Raw genomic sequence first — 21,120 nt, 5'->3', positions numbered from 1 at the left:
TCTAGTACTTCTTGAATAAAAGATACTTCAGGAGTTTGCCGCCAATAGATTAAAGACTTGCGTATAAACGTGAATGGTGGATGATATATCAACGTTCTTTCGATATTAGGCAAATTATGTCCGTAATCGTTTTATAATGTCTCGTATTTCCCATTAACGAGTTCTTATTACCCGGCACCACACGTTTCGCTACTTATTTTGATATCAAAGAGTCGAATGCAAACGGGAAAGTTTCGAATTTCTCTGTACATCTTGAGAAAAGTGGCTAATCGATCGGTGTAGATTAGTCGTCTTAGACGTTGCTCAGAAGGAAATGGTTTCATGTAACTAATCCTCGACTATAACGGAACAGTAATGTAGAAACAGTATAGAGAGAAAAAGAGAGAGAGAGAGAGAGAGAGAGAGAGAGAGAAGCATTCTCGAGTAACATCGAATACCAAGTCTATCCTTCTCTCTCCGAGTTCGTCTACCTTTAATAGAATACGAAGCATTTCTCTTTGCAATTTGAGCTTTCTGGAAGTCTCACGTATAACTGTAGTATTCATGTATTTCTTCCTTTACCCTTTCGCACCTACCGCATCTTTCGCATTTTCTAGTTCTTGGGTATTATCGAATGCCTCTTTTATACAATATCCCGAGGGTAGATTCGTTTCGATGAGAGTACGAATTATAACGAGAGGAAAAAGAGAATAAGGATAGCGCTAGAGGAGGGTGAAGAAAGATGGCGAGTCGTCGTTCAGTGGTGCGTTCACGAGAAATGTCGAGAGAACGATTCGAGGGTGTTTTCCAACGAAGGTCGTCGTTCGTCGTTTGAAAAGGGTAGGAGGGAGAGCGAGAGTTCCGTTGATACTACGGCTGGGAAGTATCGAGGGATGCCAGGTGGAAGAAGATATAGGAAGAGTGTCCTAACGCCGCTCTACGACACTATTATTTACGTTAGACGCGGAAGAAATATTACCCTTTCGTTCGTGAAAGACGGCGCTCGAGAGAACGCACAAGCGATTTTCCTTTCTCGGCTGTATTATGCTCAACTATAGAAAATAATGGAACATAGCGAGTTTCGTGATAGATAGCGTGATCACTAATTAGTAATTATAATACGATAAATAATAATTCTAACGATAATTCTAATATTAGGATATACATCTAGAACGATTGTTTTACAATCGTATTTTACAAGAGAAGTGTCAACGAATAGAAATATCGAACTTTTTTAGAAAACTCGATAGGAAGGAGAATATCGTAAAAAAAAAGAAAGAAAAACTAGAGTCTGAAAGTTCTATTGAAAATCCGAAGAAGATGTATCGTCGTACGTTTGAAATCTTTGAGAAGTAAATTGCAAATAACGTTAAAACTAACTTCGAAAACGTAATAGAATTAGAACACGATGTCTCTACGTGCAAAAAGTAAATGACGAAATAGTAACGTGTTGAAATAGCAGAGGTAGGCATAAATTGACAACGGAGTTACTTTGGTGCAAAATTCAAAACGTTCCTAATGTTCGAAAGGTTAAACGTATTCCTCTTTACATTCTCTACGTACTCGTACTTCGTTTCAGCTCTTTCGTTTCTCCTATTTCTCGTCATTCTGCTTTCATTCTCGAGAACTTGCCAGAGGGAAGCGTCGAGTCAGCAAGGCGAATCTACTTCTTGAAAATAAGCCCGCATCGAAGGAATACGTCTTACGAGAAGCACTGCCACGTTTCTCGATATTTCTACGTTCCTTCTTTCTCCCTCTCCCTTTTCTCATTCTGAGAGAGGGAAGCTCACTCAGCCGACGGCCTCTTCCTTCCCCTGGATGGAATGTTAACGACTTTCGAACGATAACGGCAGGAAAGTTAGCCGGAGACCGGTTCTTCTCTTGGGCCGATGTTTAACGAGAATCTCGCGTTCTGCGGGCTTCGGAGGATGATTGACGAATCTCGAGCAGTAGCTACAGGGTTAGAAGGCGAATGATAGATGTGCCTCTGACAAGTTGGCGAAAAAGCTAGATAGCTACGTAGGTATGTTTGAGTAGGGCTTGTTCTCAACGGCTTCGTTGTTGAGTATCATTCAAGATTCGTGCGAATGAGAGTCGAAGATGAAAATCAGAGAATTATCGGAGTTTCCCGGACTATAAGGACTTTACGTTGATTGATCGTAGCGATGGCCGCGAAACGCGCTATCTATCCAGCCGCTTGAAAATTCGTATTCGTGGAAAAAGGTCGACGGCCCCATGCGACGAAATGCCACAGGCGGTGTCGACGTCTCACGCGTCTGCAGTGCAATAGTAATTGTTGTCGCTGCCGTGGAAACCGATGTGCAAGAGAGGGAAAGAGAAAGAGACATAGTTGGTCTTTTCTATACCGAACTACGGATTTTAAACACACCATTACGCAAATTAACTGTTATAACGGTAGGGTCGGTTGAAAGGGATAGACAGAACGAGAGGAGAAAGAGAGATCCCACAGTGGGGGAGTCCTTTTGGCCAGAGTCCAAAGGCCCGTTTATCCGTCCGCGATGTTTTGCACTCGTCGCTCCGAATTCATCACGTATATTTCCTCGTTCTCTCGTACGGCGTTCTCGTAAAAATATCCAATTCTGATTTTATCGTGGACTTTTGGTATATCGATCGTTCTCGACTTTCTCGACTCTTCTTTCGAGCTTCGCTCGAAAACGTTCGTCGTCTATAATCGTCAGACCGGAGAGACGGCTCTCTTTTTATCTTAATCTTTTTGTATTTATATAATGGAAGAAAAATTATGATTTCCGTGGATCGAGAATATCACGAATTTTCGGAATTCACGGAGGCAGATAAATTACATTATTACGGGCTATAGTTTCGAATAGAATTACTCGAAATTCCATCGCGTTGCTTCGACTGTGGTAAAGTACGTTGTTCATACGAGAAGAGAGAGAGAAAGAGAGAGAGAGAGAGAGAGAGGGAGAGAGAGAGAGAAAGCAGACTTGCCATCGTATAACACGAAACGACGAGAAGGCATGAGAGAGGTCTGTTTTCTGGTGTGTACATAGCGAGCAGACGGAGGAAGAGAGAAATGTCAGCCGAGCTCGGTTGGTAGCTCGCGTGAACTTGTCCTTATCTGGTCCCGAGGGAGGCGTACGGTTCGTATAAAGTCCCGTCGGGTGACAGTTCGCGTTGGTTTGCCCGCAAAACCCGGTGAAGTCGTACACGCGCGAGCTCGGTGACCAGAGGCCCGCAGAGTAATTTGCCATCCTGGAGTTAAATATTCCCGCGTGAAAACGTTTAGTCGTTGTAGGAGGAAGTGTAAGAGGAGTGGGCAAAGGGAAGAGAAGGTGGAAGAGGGATGGTGAAGGAGAAGGAGGAGGTGGAGGAGGAGGAGGAGGAGGAGGAGGAGGAAAAGGAGTGACTGATGTGAGAGTGTGACTAATGCAGCATCCCGTAGGACTCGGGTTTCGACCTCTTGCCGGGAGCCTTCAGCCGGCACCTCCTGCTCACCGGCAGCACCTCCATTTCCCTCCTCGCTTCCTCTTCCTTCCTCTTTTACGGTATTCCTGCTGCTCTGTTACGGAGCACAATCCATCAAATGGCCCGTTAAATATGAATGATTGCGCTTGGAGAACCGAGAAAGCTCAGAAAGACTGTATCCACCTCTCTACATCTAGAAACCCCACATCCCTGCTGAATTAACGAAATTCAAAGGCATCCGATCCGTACTCGTTGCTCCCGATGCCGTTGTCGCTGCTTTCTCGCTGGTCTCCGCATACGGAGACGCCTTCGTTCGTGTAACACGCCAATCCCATTAGTCGACCCTCTCCACCGATTCTCATCTCTCTCTCTCTCTCTCTCCTTCTTTATCCCTCTTTCTCTAGTTCTCTCTCTCTCTCTCTCTCTCCCTCCTTCTATCTCACACTCTCTTTGATTTCGAACATGCGTCTTTTCACGCGTTTCCTTATCCTGTCGACAACGACGTTAAGCGGATATTGTCTCAGAGCTCACTCACGTGTTCCTATCGTTACGTTCGTGCGTACGGTTCGCTTGATGGAAAAGACATCCTCCATTTGCCTCTAATGCTTCTAGCGTGTATATGTGCGTTTGTATATGTATGTGTATGTCTCTATCTATGTGACATATTTCGACTTCGTTGTACACTTCGCGACGGCTTGATATTTCTTTCGTCTTGCCGTGAAGGAAGCAAACTTGGTAGTAGTAGTCGCGTTAAGACGCGCCAAGGGTAATTAAGTTGAAAATATTCTAGCAGCGCCTTATCACGACTTGCCCTTTTGTTTTCACCGGCGTCGACCTTATCCAGCACTGTTGCTACGGCATCCACCGTTCTCGCGACATTTTTCATCGTTTAGTTGGAACAGCTCGGCACCTTTTCCTTTTCTCTTCCTCTTTTACCTTTCCTCTTTCTTACACTCCCACTTGCCTCGCTCGATTCTTTTTCTCGTCCTTGCGCGCGCGCGCACGTTCTTTGGATTCAGAGGAAGAGGAGGGAGAGAGAGAGAGAGAGAGAGAGAGAGAGAGAGAGAGAGAGAGAGAGAGAGAGAAAGAGGACAAGAGAGAGAAAGAGAGAGAGAGAGAGAGGGAGGGAGAGAAACTCAGTATGTTTATTCAAGAGTTTCACGTATAAAAGATATTCCACGGGAAAGGTACGTGACACGATCCTTGCGGCCCGCTTCCACGTACACACACACATACAGAGAGATCGAGAGAGAGAGAGAGAGAGAGAGAGAGACTCACACAGTAGACAAGGAGAAGCACTCATGGAAACAGTACGCTAAAGCGGAAGAGAGAAGGAAATGAAAAAGTTATACGTTGACCTACAACTTTCGCGAAAACGTTTCCGTTTTCGACTTCGTTTCCTTTACTTCCTCTCTTTCTCTCTCTTTTTTTCTTTTTCTTCGATGTTCCTCGTTTTTTCTAGCGGAAACGCGGAGAATCCGCTCGTGGGTATCTTGAAAATATGTAAGTTAAACAGCAAATACGTGAAGGTTCTTTAAGAAATATGGACTGGTTTGAAAACCTAGTTTAACTTGGGTTTCTTCGAGGTAGCAAGATTTATGGACAATAAACGTTGCTAACAATAAGTATAATTAATAGGTCGTCCCTCTTTGTGCGGTGTGTCCCTCAGTTACGCGCCGAGCTTAATAACGTTTTAAACGAGGACCAACGAGGAGATGATACCACCGACCGAGGTGGTCATTAAGGTGCGCTTTCAAAAGTCGCTTTTCTACGGATCTACATATACAAGAAATAATGGAAATAACAGCTGAACGGATCGTGGAAGAAACGCGTTACCACGCTCGCGAACGAGCCTATTACTTTCTTCGATGGTCTTTCACGAGCGTTCATACGATTTTAGAAAAAAGAATTTTTTCTTTCACAGTCTTGACAAAATTGCACGGCGGAATTCTCACCTATATGTTTTCACGAAATTCGAATTAAAATTTGTCGAGAACGAAAATTACGTTCTCTCCTAATTTTACTCGGCCAGTAATTAGTCGACATTTACCAGGTTGATCGTAAATACTTTCGTTGGGAAGCAATCTCTCTTTTTCTATTTCTTTCTTTCTTCTTTTTAAACCGTTTATACTTTAGGGAAAAATTATTTAAGGACAACGAGGAAAGAAGAGAAAGAAGAAAAGAGGGGATAAACTATCTCCTCTTTTTCCATGACCGTAGATATTCCGATTACTGACATCGTTGAATGTAACAGTTTCTCTGTAGCGTTCAAACGTTTGAAGTTTTAAGCTTAGAAATAGGAGAAAATACGGGAGGTATTGGATTCGTTGAGGTCGGATCCCAATAGATCGTTTCGGTAGGTAGACGGCTAAAGACGAAGAGAACGGGGCAAAGGAGAGTTGGAGAGAGAGAGAGAGACAGAGAGAGAGAGAGAGAGAGAGAAAGAGAGACGATGGTGGTGGTCGGGGCATTTAAGCAGCTTTCGTCGCGAAGCTCTTGTAAGCTCGGCAATGCCAGTTTTCGTACTAATATTTGCTACTTGACCCTTACCTATCGTGCACTGTTTCGCTTTTCCATCCGTCGTTCGATCCTTCCTTTGGTTTTTCATCTGTCTACCTATATACACAGATACCTATTACCGTGCATAAATATCCTACAATTTTGTATTTATTACAAACTTGCATTACAGCGAAGGAAATTACGCTATAATCGTGTATCGTTATGGGAGATTCGCTAGCACACGAATATGTAAACAGAAGCAACGAAGAGAGTAATGTCTATGAATAGAAATGCGTGATTTCTATGTACGAGAAAAAGGGAAACAAATCTCTATCGAGTCACAGAAGAGATTGGAAGAGTTACGAATTGTTAATCCAGAACAAATCATTATTTTTATTAAAGTCTTCTTTATTTTTTTTTTTAATTTTTATTACGTAAATCAGAATATCCGCTTGTACGCACGCGCGTGATGCGCAACATAGGTGTCAGAAATGGGAATCATAGTGATGTGATAGCAAGTGAGAGATGTCAGCGGTCGATTCACTTGTATCTGAAGATGCAGCTTGAGCACGGGGCAAGAGACAGACAGGATACCGGAGAGATCCGAAGAGGACGATTGTGGTGTAACAACGGGGGATGCTTCAATTCACTCAGAGATCCAACTCGCAGGAGATCTCAACTGCTGGTCAGTTTCAGATGTTGGCTATCCTTATTTAAAATATTGCCGAATAGATCCAGACGGTAAAAGTAAAGAAAGAATGAAGAAAGAAGAAAGACAAGAATGAATAACGATTTCCGTGGCTCGGCAAAAACAATGATAAAAATATTTCCTTCTTTGTGAACGTAGTTCTATCTGTTTTTTTGTTATAATTTTAAATGAAGGATATAACTGGGAAATCGACTTTAATAAAGAACAAATTAATATATATATATATATATATATATATATATATATATATATATATATAGCTATTTTTATTCGATGGAATCGGTAGGAAATTGACTGTAACGATTTTATATCCTGAAAGAAAGATAGAAAGAAAGAGATAAGAAGAAAACGAAGAAGTAGAAAGGGTGATTAAGAAAGAAGGAAAACGAACGTAAATTACAAGAGTTTCTTCGCCAAAGAGAAATTGCGAAACTAAATTAATTACTCGTGAAGTCTTCTGCAGCGCGTGCGAGTTCAACGGAAGAAAATGGAGCTAATAAAGAGTAAAGAAGAAGGGAGAAGTAGGGCCTAAGGTGCTTATAGAACGTCGTGAGGACGTCTCGTTAAAACGACGAAAGCGATCCTCTCGTTTTTCTCTCCCTCTCTCTCTCTCTCTCTCTCTCTCTCTCTTTGTTTCTACTAAATGTACGTACGTTTCTATCAAACGTTTTGTATCATCTCATTTACAAATATTTTAGTCTTGTCTTTTCCATTAAAAATGTTTAAAACAGAGTAAATTTATCTTTGTAGTTTTAATTTAATACAAGGTAACTAACAATATAAATATCTAGTGAAAACATTAGTACAGAAAGATGTTCCGAATTCATATGAATCTTATGATTTCATCTTAAAATTATAGTTGCAGAAAGGAAGTGAAATAGAAGAGAACAAATTAAAATTTATTAATTAATTAATTAATTAATTAAATTCTAGAATTGTATATAATTTAAATGATTCATAAGTGATCGATGATGGTCGTTTGACAATAATATGACAATTTAATTTTTTATCTGACAAATTCGTTTCAACGTTGAAATAAAGAATACATTTGAAATGTACTTATGACGTGTATATATATATATATATATATATATATATATATATATATATATATATATATACGTATGTATGTTGGACTTTTTTCATTTTAGCTCTGTAGTTTTCGATTCCTCAGCTCTGAATTGTTTGTCTATTTTGTTTTTGAATAAAGATTATTTGTTCACATTATCTTGACTTACATTCGTACATACACATGCATTTTTGCCACGTGCTCATCGTTCTCTTAACATCCATTCTCAGAATCTATCATTCTTTATAACATTCATCTATTACACCACTCATATCGGTTTATCTAAACACTCTTCATGTGCAACATACGTTTCGTTGGTTTATTCATTTCTTTCATTCATTCTACAATAATAATCTTAATCTCTTTTAATTTTTCTTAATCGTTACGTATGCGAATGATTTTCAATTTTTAACACTTTTCTGATAATAGAATATATAAATGATTAGATTAATTTGTAATCGAAGAAATTCGAAAAGCTTTTAAAAGAAACAATGCTTGCTCTTTTTCTAAGCATAGTCGTTGTATTTAGAGCATTCCGATGGTGTGTTACGTTTCTCGAGTACATTATGGACACAATATCCCAAGCATGGAAAATACGTCCAGAGGCGTGCGCGAGAGCGGCTTGAAATTATGACCATGGAATATTATTTCGCCGTAGCTCTTCGGACACGGACGTACTTTTGCAACCCCTACATCTCGTTCGCTCTCTTTCTCTCTCCCTCTCTCTCTCTCTCTCTCCTGCTCTTGCTCTCGCTATCTCTTGCTATCTATTTCTTCCTCTTTCATCTGGTTCGAGTTATGCAGGATACCTTGCGAATATCGTACTATTTCATAGAGGATACGGTCATCGTAACCACTCTTTGAATATTTAACCGACCATAAGCTCGGCAAATTTCAACTTTACACGGTATCCGTTGACTTACGACTGGATGCTAAAAAGCAACGTATTTTGAGCTTTCGCTTAATTTCGCTACGAAATAGAATTGAGAAAACGTTCGTATAAATCTTTTACTTTATATTTAGATACGTGTCATGCTTGGAAATTCGTAAATAGGAATGGCTCGTTTTATATATAAATATATATATATATATATATATATATATATATATATATATATATATAAATAATAAGGATTCGACGAAGCAATAGAGTGTTATCGCATAGAACACTTTGCCGTATGTACAAATTCCTTTCCCTTTCCTTTTTGTCACTCTTCCTTTCTAATTTTTTTTTCTCCATTATTCTCATTGTCTGTTGGTTACGGTTGACACTAAAATTTCGACGATACCACCAGCGCTCTGCTTTCCTTTCGTCGTTGGATCACGGCCAAGCGGGTTTCGTATTTCTCTTTCCGTTTCGATCACCGTGCTCTCCCGTCTCCGTGCCTCATTGTAAAAGAAGAAAAAGAAGAATCCGTTGAGAAGTAAAAAAAAAAAAAAAACAGAGAAAATGATTTGAAAAGAAGAGATTTTTTAGTTGTGCAATGATATCGATTTAAATGAGAGTTTCGAAAGAAATAGGAGTCAGAGTGAGAGAAAGAGAGAGAGAGAGAGAAATGTGAGAGAGAAAGCGGAAGAGTGTAAGGGAGAAAATGTCGCTAAAGGGCTAACTCGATCGCCGCTTCGGCGTAATATCGGATTCGATAACGTTTGTACTTTTGAAAGGGATGCTAAATTTCGTGGCTGACAAAGCCACGCCTCGTTGTACCATTTCGTTTATCACAAAAGCTCTTCGTAATTAAACTCTCTTCTATAAATTAGTATTGGTGAGAGAATTTTCGAGGAAGCAGCTGTCGAAGTAGCGTCATTAATGATAAGCTATCGAACGACTTACTATATTCTTCTCGATATTTATCTTTCCCTTCGATAATTCACACGAAATTCTATTTTTCGACCACGAACTAGCTCTTTCATATCTCTCTCTTTCTCTCTTTCGTTCTTAGTGCGAATGCGTTTCCTCGTTTCCTTGTTTACGATCGCGAAAGAAAAACGAGAATATATGATACTATAGATCGCTTCTTCGGGACCCTATTTCCCGAGACTCGTCGTACTTTTGCGTAGACGTCACTCGTTCGTCCTTTTTACCAAGCATCTTCTCCTCTCTCTCTCTCTCTCTCTCTCTCTCTCTCTCTCTCTCTCTCTCTCTGTCTCTCTTTCTTTTTTCCCCTCCCTTTCATTTCTCGAGATACATGAGATATATATCTGGACACATCACGCGAGTACCCCTATTACACATACACTTATATATATATGTATGTATGTATATATATATAATATGTATATATATGTATTTATATATATGTATATATGTATATATATGCATACATATGCACGTGTGTCGAACATTTTCTAGTGCGTCGTCACGACACGAGCGTACGCGAGTTAGGAATATGCGATGCGAAATGCCAACACGGTGTCCCTCTTCAACTTGACTACCCCGCTCGTATATTACGAGCGGCAGGTACGTGTTACATCCCTATATAAGCCCATCGTCCATAAAACTACCGGAGCACTGACAGTACGATCTTCAAAGCGCTTCCAACACAATGGCCACCATTACGAAGGACTATTTAGTCCCGTTCGTTTTGTGTAAAAGCGTGCAAATTATCCGCTTCCTTGTTGTTTACGAAAGATCAAAAATAAAGCTTGTTAAGAAGTAACGAAAGTAAAGATACTATGACGAAAGTTCGTCGATCGTTGGGTTGTTAATTTGGTATATTCGATGTTGTGTATCAAGGAAAACCGTCTAGAAGGAAAATTACGAGTTTACTCGTAACCAACGAGTTTATCTCGTTAATAGAAATTCATTTCTTAGCTCTTCTTGAAACAACGGAGAAATAGAGTTAACGGTAGAAGATGTAGTCGATTTATAAAGAACCTCGTATAACGATTAAACGTCTTGATTCATATTAGCTGAATCTCTTCGTAGAAGATGTTCGAAGGAGCCATACAGATAATTAGCCGAGCTTGCTTCGCTTCTGCCGTATAGTTCTCTCGTTTCTCTCTCACACCAACGTCGCGTTCGTAATCTATAGTTTCCAAGAAGAGTAACGATGCTCGTTGCCTCGTAATTTTCCCGTACGCCCTGTAACTTACCTCTATAGATCGTCCAGAAATCACGCTGGGATTCAAAAGCTTCCTCGAGAATACTTCTTTTTGTTTTCATGCTCGCTACGAGTCTCCATTTTGTTTCGATTTGTTTCAATATCTAACCTAGATTTATCTACTTATCTGTTTCGCATTTAAGTTCCGTTGGTACACTTAATAAAATTGTTTACATGTATATTGTTGACAAACAACAATCGTGTTGCAACATTTTTCTTTTTCAACAGAAAGAAAAAAAAAGGAAAAAAATGATGCTAATGGGAATAGAAATAGAGAACTATCAGATATTGGAATATGCGACGTATGATAAATTGCATCTTTGTAAGCGCGTTTTATACGGATAGTTACACACACACACGCAATATACGTATATAATTAAATAATATATATATATATATATATATATATAATATTATTTAATTATCCGTATAAATTGGATATATACATTTCGAATAAGGGAAAATATAATGGATCGATAACTGAACTAAGATTAAATGGAAATGTGTGAATGTGTATATTTAAATTACATACAATAACGTTAAAATCACTATGGACGAACAATCGGAACGAAGGCTGAACTAAAATATGTGAATTGGCTTTTTTTAATTTGCAATCTTTTGTCAAATGAACAATGGAGATTTCAGATCGCTCTGTTTGCTGTGCGATCACAGCTGCGAACGTGCGTTATGTTGTGTATCTAGCATCGTCGAAGGTCGATTTTTACGAAGGTTACATTCATCTCTTCCTGGACGGTAGAATTCTATATTCACTAGTCGAGATAAAAAGTTCCTACAGATTAATGGCAGAACGCAATTTGTTTTTGTTGTGTATTATAGATACTGCAAAATTTGCGATATAAAACACTTTGTAAATTTAAATGCTTATAACAATATTTTTAATTGACAATTGTTAAGTGATACAATTGTTATGTTACAAGTGTACCGGAAAGGCTATTTTTAAGTTACAGGGATGACCAGTGTTGCGATAAGACTCGACTTTCTTAATGAATCATTTAAGATCGAATGTATTATATAAGCGTTTCTGACGAACCATTCGAGAAGACGATAATGAAATCAGAAGAGCAAAAGAGAGGAATTCCAGTAAAGAAGTACATGAAAAAGGAAAGAGTGATGATTATTAATCGTGGGCGTGTCAGGATAGTTCGTTTGAAACGTTTAAACAATTGCAAAATTGCTAGATGAAAAAGACCATATTTTATCGTATTGCTTCATGAGTGACAAATAATTATTTTAAGGCTAGATCCCAAACAAATGAGTTATCGATTACCAAGATCGGAGAAAAATTATAATCATTACGTAAAACGCGTTGCTTTGCAATTGCATAAGAAGAAAGTTCCCTTAAGAATATTTCCCCGACACTATTTATAATCATCGTGTGGCGTATAATCATCAGCGGTTTTTTCATCACAGTAAAGAGAAAAAAATCATCACAGATCGTTTTGGAAGAGTTACAACCTCACTTTGTATCATAGAAATATATATATATACTTATCTGTCCATTCGTCAGTCCAGCTTTCAAGGGAAAGTGGAACACTTGAAAGCCATTTCCGATCGTATTTTATATATTGATCTCATAAAATTTTATCCACCCCTATCGTCGAAGGGATATTCGTTCGTATCGTTACGGACTTAACGAATACTTACTATCGTTCTGTACCGTAGCATTTCTCGAAATACGTTTTGTCGAAAAGACGAATAGAGAACGTAAGTAACAAGGTCTGCTCACTCTCATTCTTCAATGGTGAAGGACGTATACCTACGTATGTATGTATACTGCAAGGTTGAAACGAAATTGAGAAGTAAGTTTGCAAGGTATAGGAAGTTCCAAATAGGGTGAGGGAGAAAGAGATGCAGAGACGTTGGAAAAGTAAGAGGAGGAAGTATATCGAAATGTATTTACGTTATCGCACGAGGTCACCCGAACTTAGGTTCTCGGTTATCGAAAAAAGAAAGGTAATAGGTCGAGCCTAGTAACGGTTAGTACGCTCTCGTACGTCTTAGAAGGCCGTTCTACTCTCACTCTCTTTCTCTTTCCTCTTCTCTCTTTCCTTTATTTTCTCTCTCTTTCTCTTCCTCTTTTTCTCTCTCTCTCTCTCTCTCTCTCTCTTTCTCTCTTTTCCTCTTTTTTATGCTGTCCTCCTTCCTCTCTTTTCCTTCCCCTTCTGACGACACTCCGCGTAATTACGTCAGAAATGAAAGAAAAGCGCTCGAGGGGGAAAGCGTTTCCATAAAAGGCGACCCGTTTTATTATATGCAGCCTGGGCGTTATTTCGATGGAGGACGGACAACTTTTTACCTAGAAGAGTGAAAAAAAGAAATAAGGACGACTGTATTTTCTTTCTTACACTTCTTTTCTCTTCGCTCTTTCATTCTTCCTTTTATTTTTTTTTTCTTTTCTTTCTCTTTTTCTTTCTTTCTTTTTTTTTTTATTTTATTTTCTTCCCTTTCCTTCTTCCTTTTTTTCCTTTTCCTTTTTCGTTTTCGACCACGACGATGGTACAGCGTTGACATTTTGAATGCGTTTTCGAGGCTCGACCACAAGAGACGACGAAAGACCGTTTGCTGTTGCCACTTGAAAAAATGATATACATATATTTACTCGAGTTGACTTTATTTTCTTCCCCTTTCGTAATTATCATCGATTTCCACGGAATTATACGAAAATAGAAACGTTGTTTAATTAAACCGACCTTCAGGAAAATGTACCTTTCGATCGAATAAGTGATACAGAAAATAAACCGCATAAACTTCTGAACTTTTCTACTTCGTTAATCGTTCTTTTCCATCGATTCCATTGTAAAGTCGAATAGAAGAAGACGTGGTTTATAATTAATAGGTACTTACCATATTATCCGTATTACACGATTACGTTACATTCTTACCTATATGTATATGTGTATATACGTTTTATATTCATCGTCGTATTCGGAGTTTCTTTCTTTCGGTCGATCGCGTGATTTTAACGACTATCGCGGAAATGGGCCGAGCGAACTTTCTATATAATCCGATTCGACGTGAATACTTACGAGGCGGATACTTTTGAATCAGAACGGTATTATTGTTTTTAAATACAACACAACGTTAGTTAGACAAGGAAACAATGCAGCATTTCGAGTATACCTAACTTTAAAACGAAGCGCTTTAAAAGTCATCCAGTACCGAGGCCTGACAAAGGTTTTTACAAAAGTTTCTAATGGAAACGAATGTATTGTTGTAAAAGTACATACGTACGATGCCTTGTTTCCGTAAATATTATGTTCGAATTCTAAATTCGGCCTTTAGTGATCTAAGCTCTACCTGATTCCGACAAAGGGAAAATTTACTAGACCGTTCACCGTTCATGCTGATTTTGCTCGTTAACGAAGCCGAACCAACTCTCGGTTTAGCCCTTTTGCATAATTTGTGGAAGAGAGTGAGAAGAGACATGGAGAGAGAGAGAGAGAAAGAGAGAGAGAGAGAGAGAGAGAGAGAGAGAGAGAGAGAGACATAGAAAGGAACGCTTGAACGCCTCTAGTCTCTCATTCTCACTTATACATACATGTAATGTATTAATACTTAAATTTGGTCAGTAACATAGAGACTCATACGTGATCGCGTTCTCCTATCACTTTGCAATTATAATTTACGTGAAATGGAATTAGTTGTATAAACAACAGCCATAATTCTTGTTCCTCGTTCGTATTTTAAGCGCGCACGCGCGTTTCCACGAGAAAGATCGAGATTTACACGCGGAGATAATGCGATTATTTAGTTCGTTTCTGGTAATATACGTGTCTCTCGCGGCTAATTAAAGACGATACTCTGATTCGTAGGTCGAGCTTGTGATCGTCGAACGGGAAAAAAATAAAATAATAACGCGAATGTAGTAAATTTGCATATTCATTCGATGACGACGATTCGAGTCGACGACGATCAGTCGATTAATTGTCAAAGATAATAAATGAGAGCGAAATCGAGAGAATAGTGAGAGAAGGATCGGAGAAGGTACAGAGAAACGAAGGGAGAACCGTTTCTTTCCCGTTCGATGCGGGCATCGGATAAAATGGGAGACAGTGTCGTAATTACGCGTTTCCCATGGGGTTTCCAAGCTCGCTTGCTAGCTCGGAGGGTGAATGTAGCTTGAACGAGGGTGTGCACGATTCCGAGTCAAATTTTTAATCGATTCCGAACGATCTTCCCTCTCGTACGAATCCAACCTGTCCAATGCTTTGCTTTTTGTCCATTTCTCTCTCTCTCTCTCTCTCTCTCTTTTCTCTCTCTCTCTCTCTCTCTCTCTCTTTCTTCATAAAAAGCAGTCTCATATTTATTGATTATTGCGTCTGAGAAATTCTAGCTACCAAGGATTTTTACTGAAACAAAGAATACCGATATTATACAGGTATTTTTCGGTTTTATCTTCGTTATAGAAACCGAAATATAAGAATATCTGTATGACGTTACATTGGTCCTTTTTATTTTATTATTATTTACAAGCACTATATCAGCAAAGATTTTAAATCGTCATTATTTTGTTACCGATATTATGTATTAGAGAAATTATACCGAAACAATATATTTTCGACATCGTTATAATGTCTAAATAAAAGTAATTAATAGTATCGCGAATGAAAAAGAGTAGGATGTTACAATAGTCGGACAGTTTTAATTTTTTCTTGAATTATTAAGATACTATCATTAGTATACTGTTTGTTAGAGTTTAAGCATACTGCTAATGATTAATATCGAAGATCCAAATGTTTTATGACACAACTATTTATTTAGTAATATTGTTTTACGACGTGTGTATATTTTTTTTGAAAACTCGATAAATTGTATTTACCGAATCGTTGACAAACCTTCTCATTTTATGATAAAAAAATTCTGGATTTTTTTCTAATCCATCACGCAATGACGGATTTTATTATCATAAAATATTTGGTCACCAAAAGCTTCCATTTGCCATTGTCACTAGGGGTTGTTCTTTACTCTCAGTCTGCTGCGAGTGTGATCTAAAGAAAATATTTAAAAATTTTGAAATAAAGGACAAGAAGTTTTCTAGAATGTATTTTGCTAACTAAAGTTGCTTTGGCACAAGTTAATATCGAAAGATCGTTTTCATCTTTAAAATACTATTGTTATTATACTATTAAAATATAATTTATCTATTGATATTCTCAAAGATATATTAATACTTACAATTAGTATTAACGAAAATATAAATTTATAAATTGATTGTTGTTAAATATATTTTTACTGTTTTTAATTATCAAGAAATAAAAACATTTTCTAATCTCGACCTACCATATCTGCGATAAAAAAAAAAAAACTGAAGAAAATACCAGTATTCATTTCAGTTTTTGATAATATATCGGTTTCGGTATTATTTCAGTTTTTGTAATAACGCTTGAAAAAGTAAGGGTATTCAAAAAATACCGGTTTTAAGTTACTAGGTAAAACAGCAATATTCAAAAAAATACCGGTATTAAGTCACTGCTAACTACGTATACATTCCCTCTTGAATTTGTTCGCTATTTTCATTTTCAATAAGCAAAGAGAGCGTTTTTGAACGTGTCAAACAAATTTGCGAGAAAGGAAGAAGAAAAAGGCAGGAGTGTGTGTTACGGATACGCATATGATACATACGTAGAACGCATCATACCTAGACGCATATATATAAGCGGACTAATGCGAACAATGGTATCCAGGTATCCTGTAAACAATGCGTTCGGCACGATTCGAAAAGCAGCGTTCGCCAGTGCTTTTGAGCAAATCTACAGTCCGCTTTTGCAACAATAATTCATCAGCCGACATTCGCGCGAGGACGACGGCTTTTTCCTCGATGGCTGCACGTGCACCCCCACACGCGTTTTATAGGCTTTGCAAAAGTTTTATCGTCGTGATACGATTGCACAGTCATCATCTTTCTCTTTTCATCAACGATACTCGTCTTTTCTCTTTGTTCCTCTCATTCCATGATTGCTGTCCCTTATATTCCTCCAGACCCATACATTTTTCTTATCGTTATTATCGTACGATACGATTGTAACCATCTATCGTACTTTATCGTCTTTGAAATAGGACTTACTTTATACATGGTTACGTTTTTGAAGTACAACGAAATAAATGCGAGAAAAAAAGCAGCACCCTTCATTTTACGTGATCTCTATTATCGGACTTGTTTGTTTAATTAAAAGCGGAGAAAAGAAACGAGGAAAGAATACATCTTGATTGCATCGACTTCATTATGCGGTCGAGCGAGCTCGTTTTCCTTACTTACACGTTTCTTCTTTCCAGCTAGTGGAGATAGCACGCGTAATATGGTAAACCGTGGACTTTCTGCATTTTACTGGTTACATACGTACGTCGGTATATAAGTATATAAGGTCTCGTGTACGATCGTTGGATAAGCTAGAGAAGGTAGATGTTTCCATAATAAAAGTTTGAACGAGAAAAAGAATTTTGAACGGAGCTCCGCGTTGGTTAATGTGCACCGTTGCTAAAGCAAATATTAGAGAAAATATATATGTAATAATAAAAAAAAGGTACATTAGAAAAGGGAGATGAAAACATGATCATGGATGTTGACCGACGGAAGAGGAAGTACGCGTACTGCCCGGAGAGTCCGTAAAAGGTACGAAAGGCAGACAGGATGTAGGGATGATATTTGCAAGAGCAACTAGCGTAATGCCCAGTGACGAGCAACCGTCGAGTATGCGTCAAATACCTATACAAAGAGAACTGAGCAACGGCAAAATCCCTTTGCGTGTTCTACCGCCCGTCATCCTTTACATTCTCTTTCTTCTCTTTCTATTCTTCCCTTTAACAACAACGTTCTATTTCCACCTTCTAAACATCGTTATGCCCGACGCTTATCACTTGTGTTTCTGTTAACAAAACTGTTCGCCTCTTATTCTCCATTTTATCGATATTTTCCCGTAAAAACTGTCGATCTTCGCAAATTATTTTACTATTTTGTTCTTTTAATTTTCGATAATTTTGCATGATTAGTCTTTTAATTATTAGCGATAGAGGCCTCGATCGTAAAAGCGTCTTACGAGCCAAGGAAGAGAATTCTCTTCCTGTCGAAGGGCTCGACGCCGAAACTAGGACGATTGAAACAAATTTCTTCTTTGGCAAAGAATAACAGACCATCGTCGTTCTGTTTATTGAAAATTTTAAATCGAAGGATACTGATTAATATCCCGGATACTCGCCATAGAAAATTGGGGTAATATTCGACGTTCGTTGGTTCCTTTCTTGCGGTTGTATATCTTTGTTTGGAGGAGAGACGTTTTTCTTTCATAATCGTGCTTTTTCTATCCGTTGAGAGGCGGATAATAAAAGTATCGACGAGAGGATTATAAGGACCCGGATAAACGAGCATTCTTTGAAACTCGTGGTGAAAAAGTTACGTTAAGCTGAAGCTCGTAGATTTCTTGCATTTATCAAGTCCTTCTCGATTGGTTGACGCTTTCAAGCTGCGAGGCTTTATCTTATCGACCATCAAGGATTTTCGTCCTTGATCAGGCTTTCTGGAATGCTCTTGAAGGATATAACGCGGCATGATGTAAGTACGTACTGTCGTGACTTTCAAGAAATTTTTATTCCTCTTTTGTCGCGGTCAAATTAGAAATTCGAGAAGAATAACCGAGTGCTTGATCTTGCTTCTTCAAAAAGAGACATCGTGCAACTTGAACGAAAACTTTTCGTAAAACAACACATGGATACGTTCGGAGTAGTAGTGGTGGTAGTAGTTATAGCAGTTTAGTAGTAGCAGCAGTAGTAGTAGTGTAGTAGTAGCAACAGCAGTAGTAGTAGCGATAGTGGTAGACTCCTTATACTTCGGATGTTGTATTCTAAACGAAAGAGAAGACGAAAAGACGGAGATCTTTTTGCGAGACGGTCTGAAGATTCTGAAAATGGTACTCTCTTGGCATGGCCCGGACAAAGTGGTCGAGTCCACAATTATATAGGACAATACCGCGAAATGGTAGCGCAACAAAAGAAGGAAAAAGAGAGTAGGGTTTACCCATGCGCTCGACCGTCGACTGGAAAGAGGAAGAGCACAGAAACACGGGCCATTGTTTCCGGTAGCAGGTGTTATTTCGTGAATGGTACTGTTATCGTGCATTCTCTCGTAGAGTTGTGCGTTGCGCGCAAAAAGAAAGAGAGAAAGAGACAAGGAGATAGAGATAGAAAGAGAAAGAGAGAGAGAGAGAGAGAGAGAGAGGGAGGGAGAGGGAGAGAGAGGGAGAGAGAGGAGGACAGTATACGTGGTTTATTCAGAGGTGGTCATGCGCCATGTTCAAAGAGCCATTACGAAAATGACCATTAAAATAAATTACTCTCATCGTGGCGCAGGACTCTCGGCTCGTAGCTAGATGTCCTTCCGTTCCCTTCCGTTCTCTTCCGCTACGATGCAGTCTGCGAATACGTGACGCGGAAATAGTCGGTCGTACGAATCAATTTACGTAAATAATGGAGAGCACGGATGCGCTTTGGTTTTCGAAAACTCAATGTCCGGTTCTAAGTGCCACGGCCATTAAAATATTCCGTGCTTGGATGAATCAGTATCTTCCGTTTTTCTTTATCACTATTTATGCGCCTATATGAATGAGATATTACTTCACTAGTTTCATCAGTGCTCTCTAGCAAACTCGAAATATACAAAATTTATCGAATTCGCGATCTCCATCTTTGAAGATCCATCGATTTTTTCCGGTCATACGTCATAAAGATATTTATCGTTTCTCTCAGCGATTAATTTCTATACGATAAACGTTAAGCGATGACTTTACGAGTTTTCGTAAACGATGACTTTTCGACGTATCGAATTTAATCGAGTAGCGTAATAAAGAAACTTATTATTATCAACACCTGCCAGAAAGAAAACTCGTTTTCTCTTTTTCTCCCAAAAGAATTGACTCGTGAAACCGATAAATTCCATTTTTCTGAAATGAGTCTTCTCTTTTATAATAAAGAGAACGGAAGAAAGAATCTACTTAGGAAAGTCAGGCAAACGCAGCGCTTGTCAGCGGGATAAAAGTGCCGGTACATCGGAATCCTTTTTCCTCCCGATTCAGCAAATATTGACGTTCGTGAATTGAAATTTGCATGGACAGCGAAATTGGCAAAATATTTCCGCTCGTAAAGGAACGTTCGAGGGTGAATATGCTGGGAAATGGGAAAGGGCCGGGGAAGGAGCGACGGTCGAAAAGGGGAGCGATACCGCTCTCTCCCCTGTTCTCTCTCTCTCTCTCTCTCTTATTTTCCCCCTTTCTCGTACCCGGGGGAATAGCACTGACCGAGGAAAAAGCGCGCTCCTAAATTTAATATGACGCGTCTTTGGATCGATTTCGACGGGCGTTTTCCTTCTTCTTTCTTCTTCTTTCTTTTCTTTGCGTCCCTCGAGTCGAAGTTTATCGAAAAGCAAAAAAAAGAAAGGAAGAGAGAAGACAGAGTTCGGTGGGGAAGATTGAAGTGACGGAGAGGTTTGTATGTGTGTTTCAGGGTCCGGTCGGAGAGGTGGGCGGCGTTAGGCTGCCACTGCAATCTTTACATGGATACGGGTCCGTGTTCATGTACTCGGCGTTAACGAGTCCCGGCGGTGGTAGCGGCCAGGCTGGTGGAGGCGGAGGCGAAGTCACCCTCCGCCTCCGCGAACCAGAGGACATACCAGAGGAAGTGCTCGCTCGTCTCGAGGATACCGCCACCCTCTCCATCTCCCTTCAAGGCGACGCGGTCCTGAGGCTAGGGGCGGCTGCCGCAGGTGAGAGTCTCTCTCTCTTCGAAAAATTCGAGAAGCTCGAAAGTAACCGACTATTACTACCGAGTATCGGAGTATCAGGGCCGGGGAGCCATAATAAATAATTGGCTTATATTCGCTTCATAAATCCGAGTGCTTCCCGGCCGCTTCCCGCTTAGAACGTACCCCTTGAATTTATTATAATGAGGACCTTCCCCTCGTATTTTTAGGATCGCCATTAATTTTCTCGCTTTCGAAGCGTCGTACTCGCGACCAAGCTACCTCGCTGCACGGTGGAGCTACCTTGCTCGTTCGCGTATGGCGCCGAGCAGATTAGTCGCGATTCCATGGCATGTGCGCGTGCGAACTAATACAGAATTATTTCGATGGCTCCTCTCGCGCTAATCCGTGCTTTTATAACGACCCGACCGAAAATCCCTTATCCCTTCGACAATTTTCCCCATCCGACTTTACGACGACAACGCACTTTTTTAAGTCCGTCGAAATTTATCGTTCTGTTTTCGAACATTCTTAACTCTATTAGTGCACTCGCCGGCAGTACTTTCCA

General features: G+C 39.4%; 1 protein-coding gene across 13 annotated transcripts in view; it reads left to right on the top strand.

The window, feature by feature from the left end:
• The window catches only part of LOC122634679 (histone-lysine N-methyltransferase 2D-like), a 298,047-nt gene that overhangs the window by 145,339 nt on the left and 131,588 nt on the right, over positions 1-21,120 (top strand). For 10 of the 13 annotated variants that reach the window (XM_043823897.1, XM_043823984.1, XM_043824070.1 and 7 more), the window contains one exon: positions 20,318-20,576. The exons of 2 other annotated variants lie outside the window; for them this stretch is intronic. In XM_043823897.1, the coding sequence (XP_043679832.1) occupies positions 20,318-20,576 (259 nt within the window). Of the gene's footprint in view, positions 1-20,317; positions 20,577-21,120 lie in introns of those variants that run through there. One more of the 13 variants, XM_043824962.1, reaches the window with a different exon arrangement.

Source organism: Vespula pensylvanica, chromosome 1 (genome assembly GCF_014466175.1).
Source record: "Vespula pensylvanica isolate Volc-1 chromosome 1, ASM1446617v1, whole genome shotgun sequence".
In the NCBI taxonomy this organism is placed as follows: domain Eukaryota; kingdom Metazoa; phylum Arthropoda; class Insecta; order Hymenoptera; family Vespidae; genus Vespula; species Vespula pensylvanica.
The sequence above is the reverse complement of the archived record's forward strand: the minus strand, read 5'-3'. Positions and strand labels throughout refer to the sequence as shown.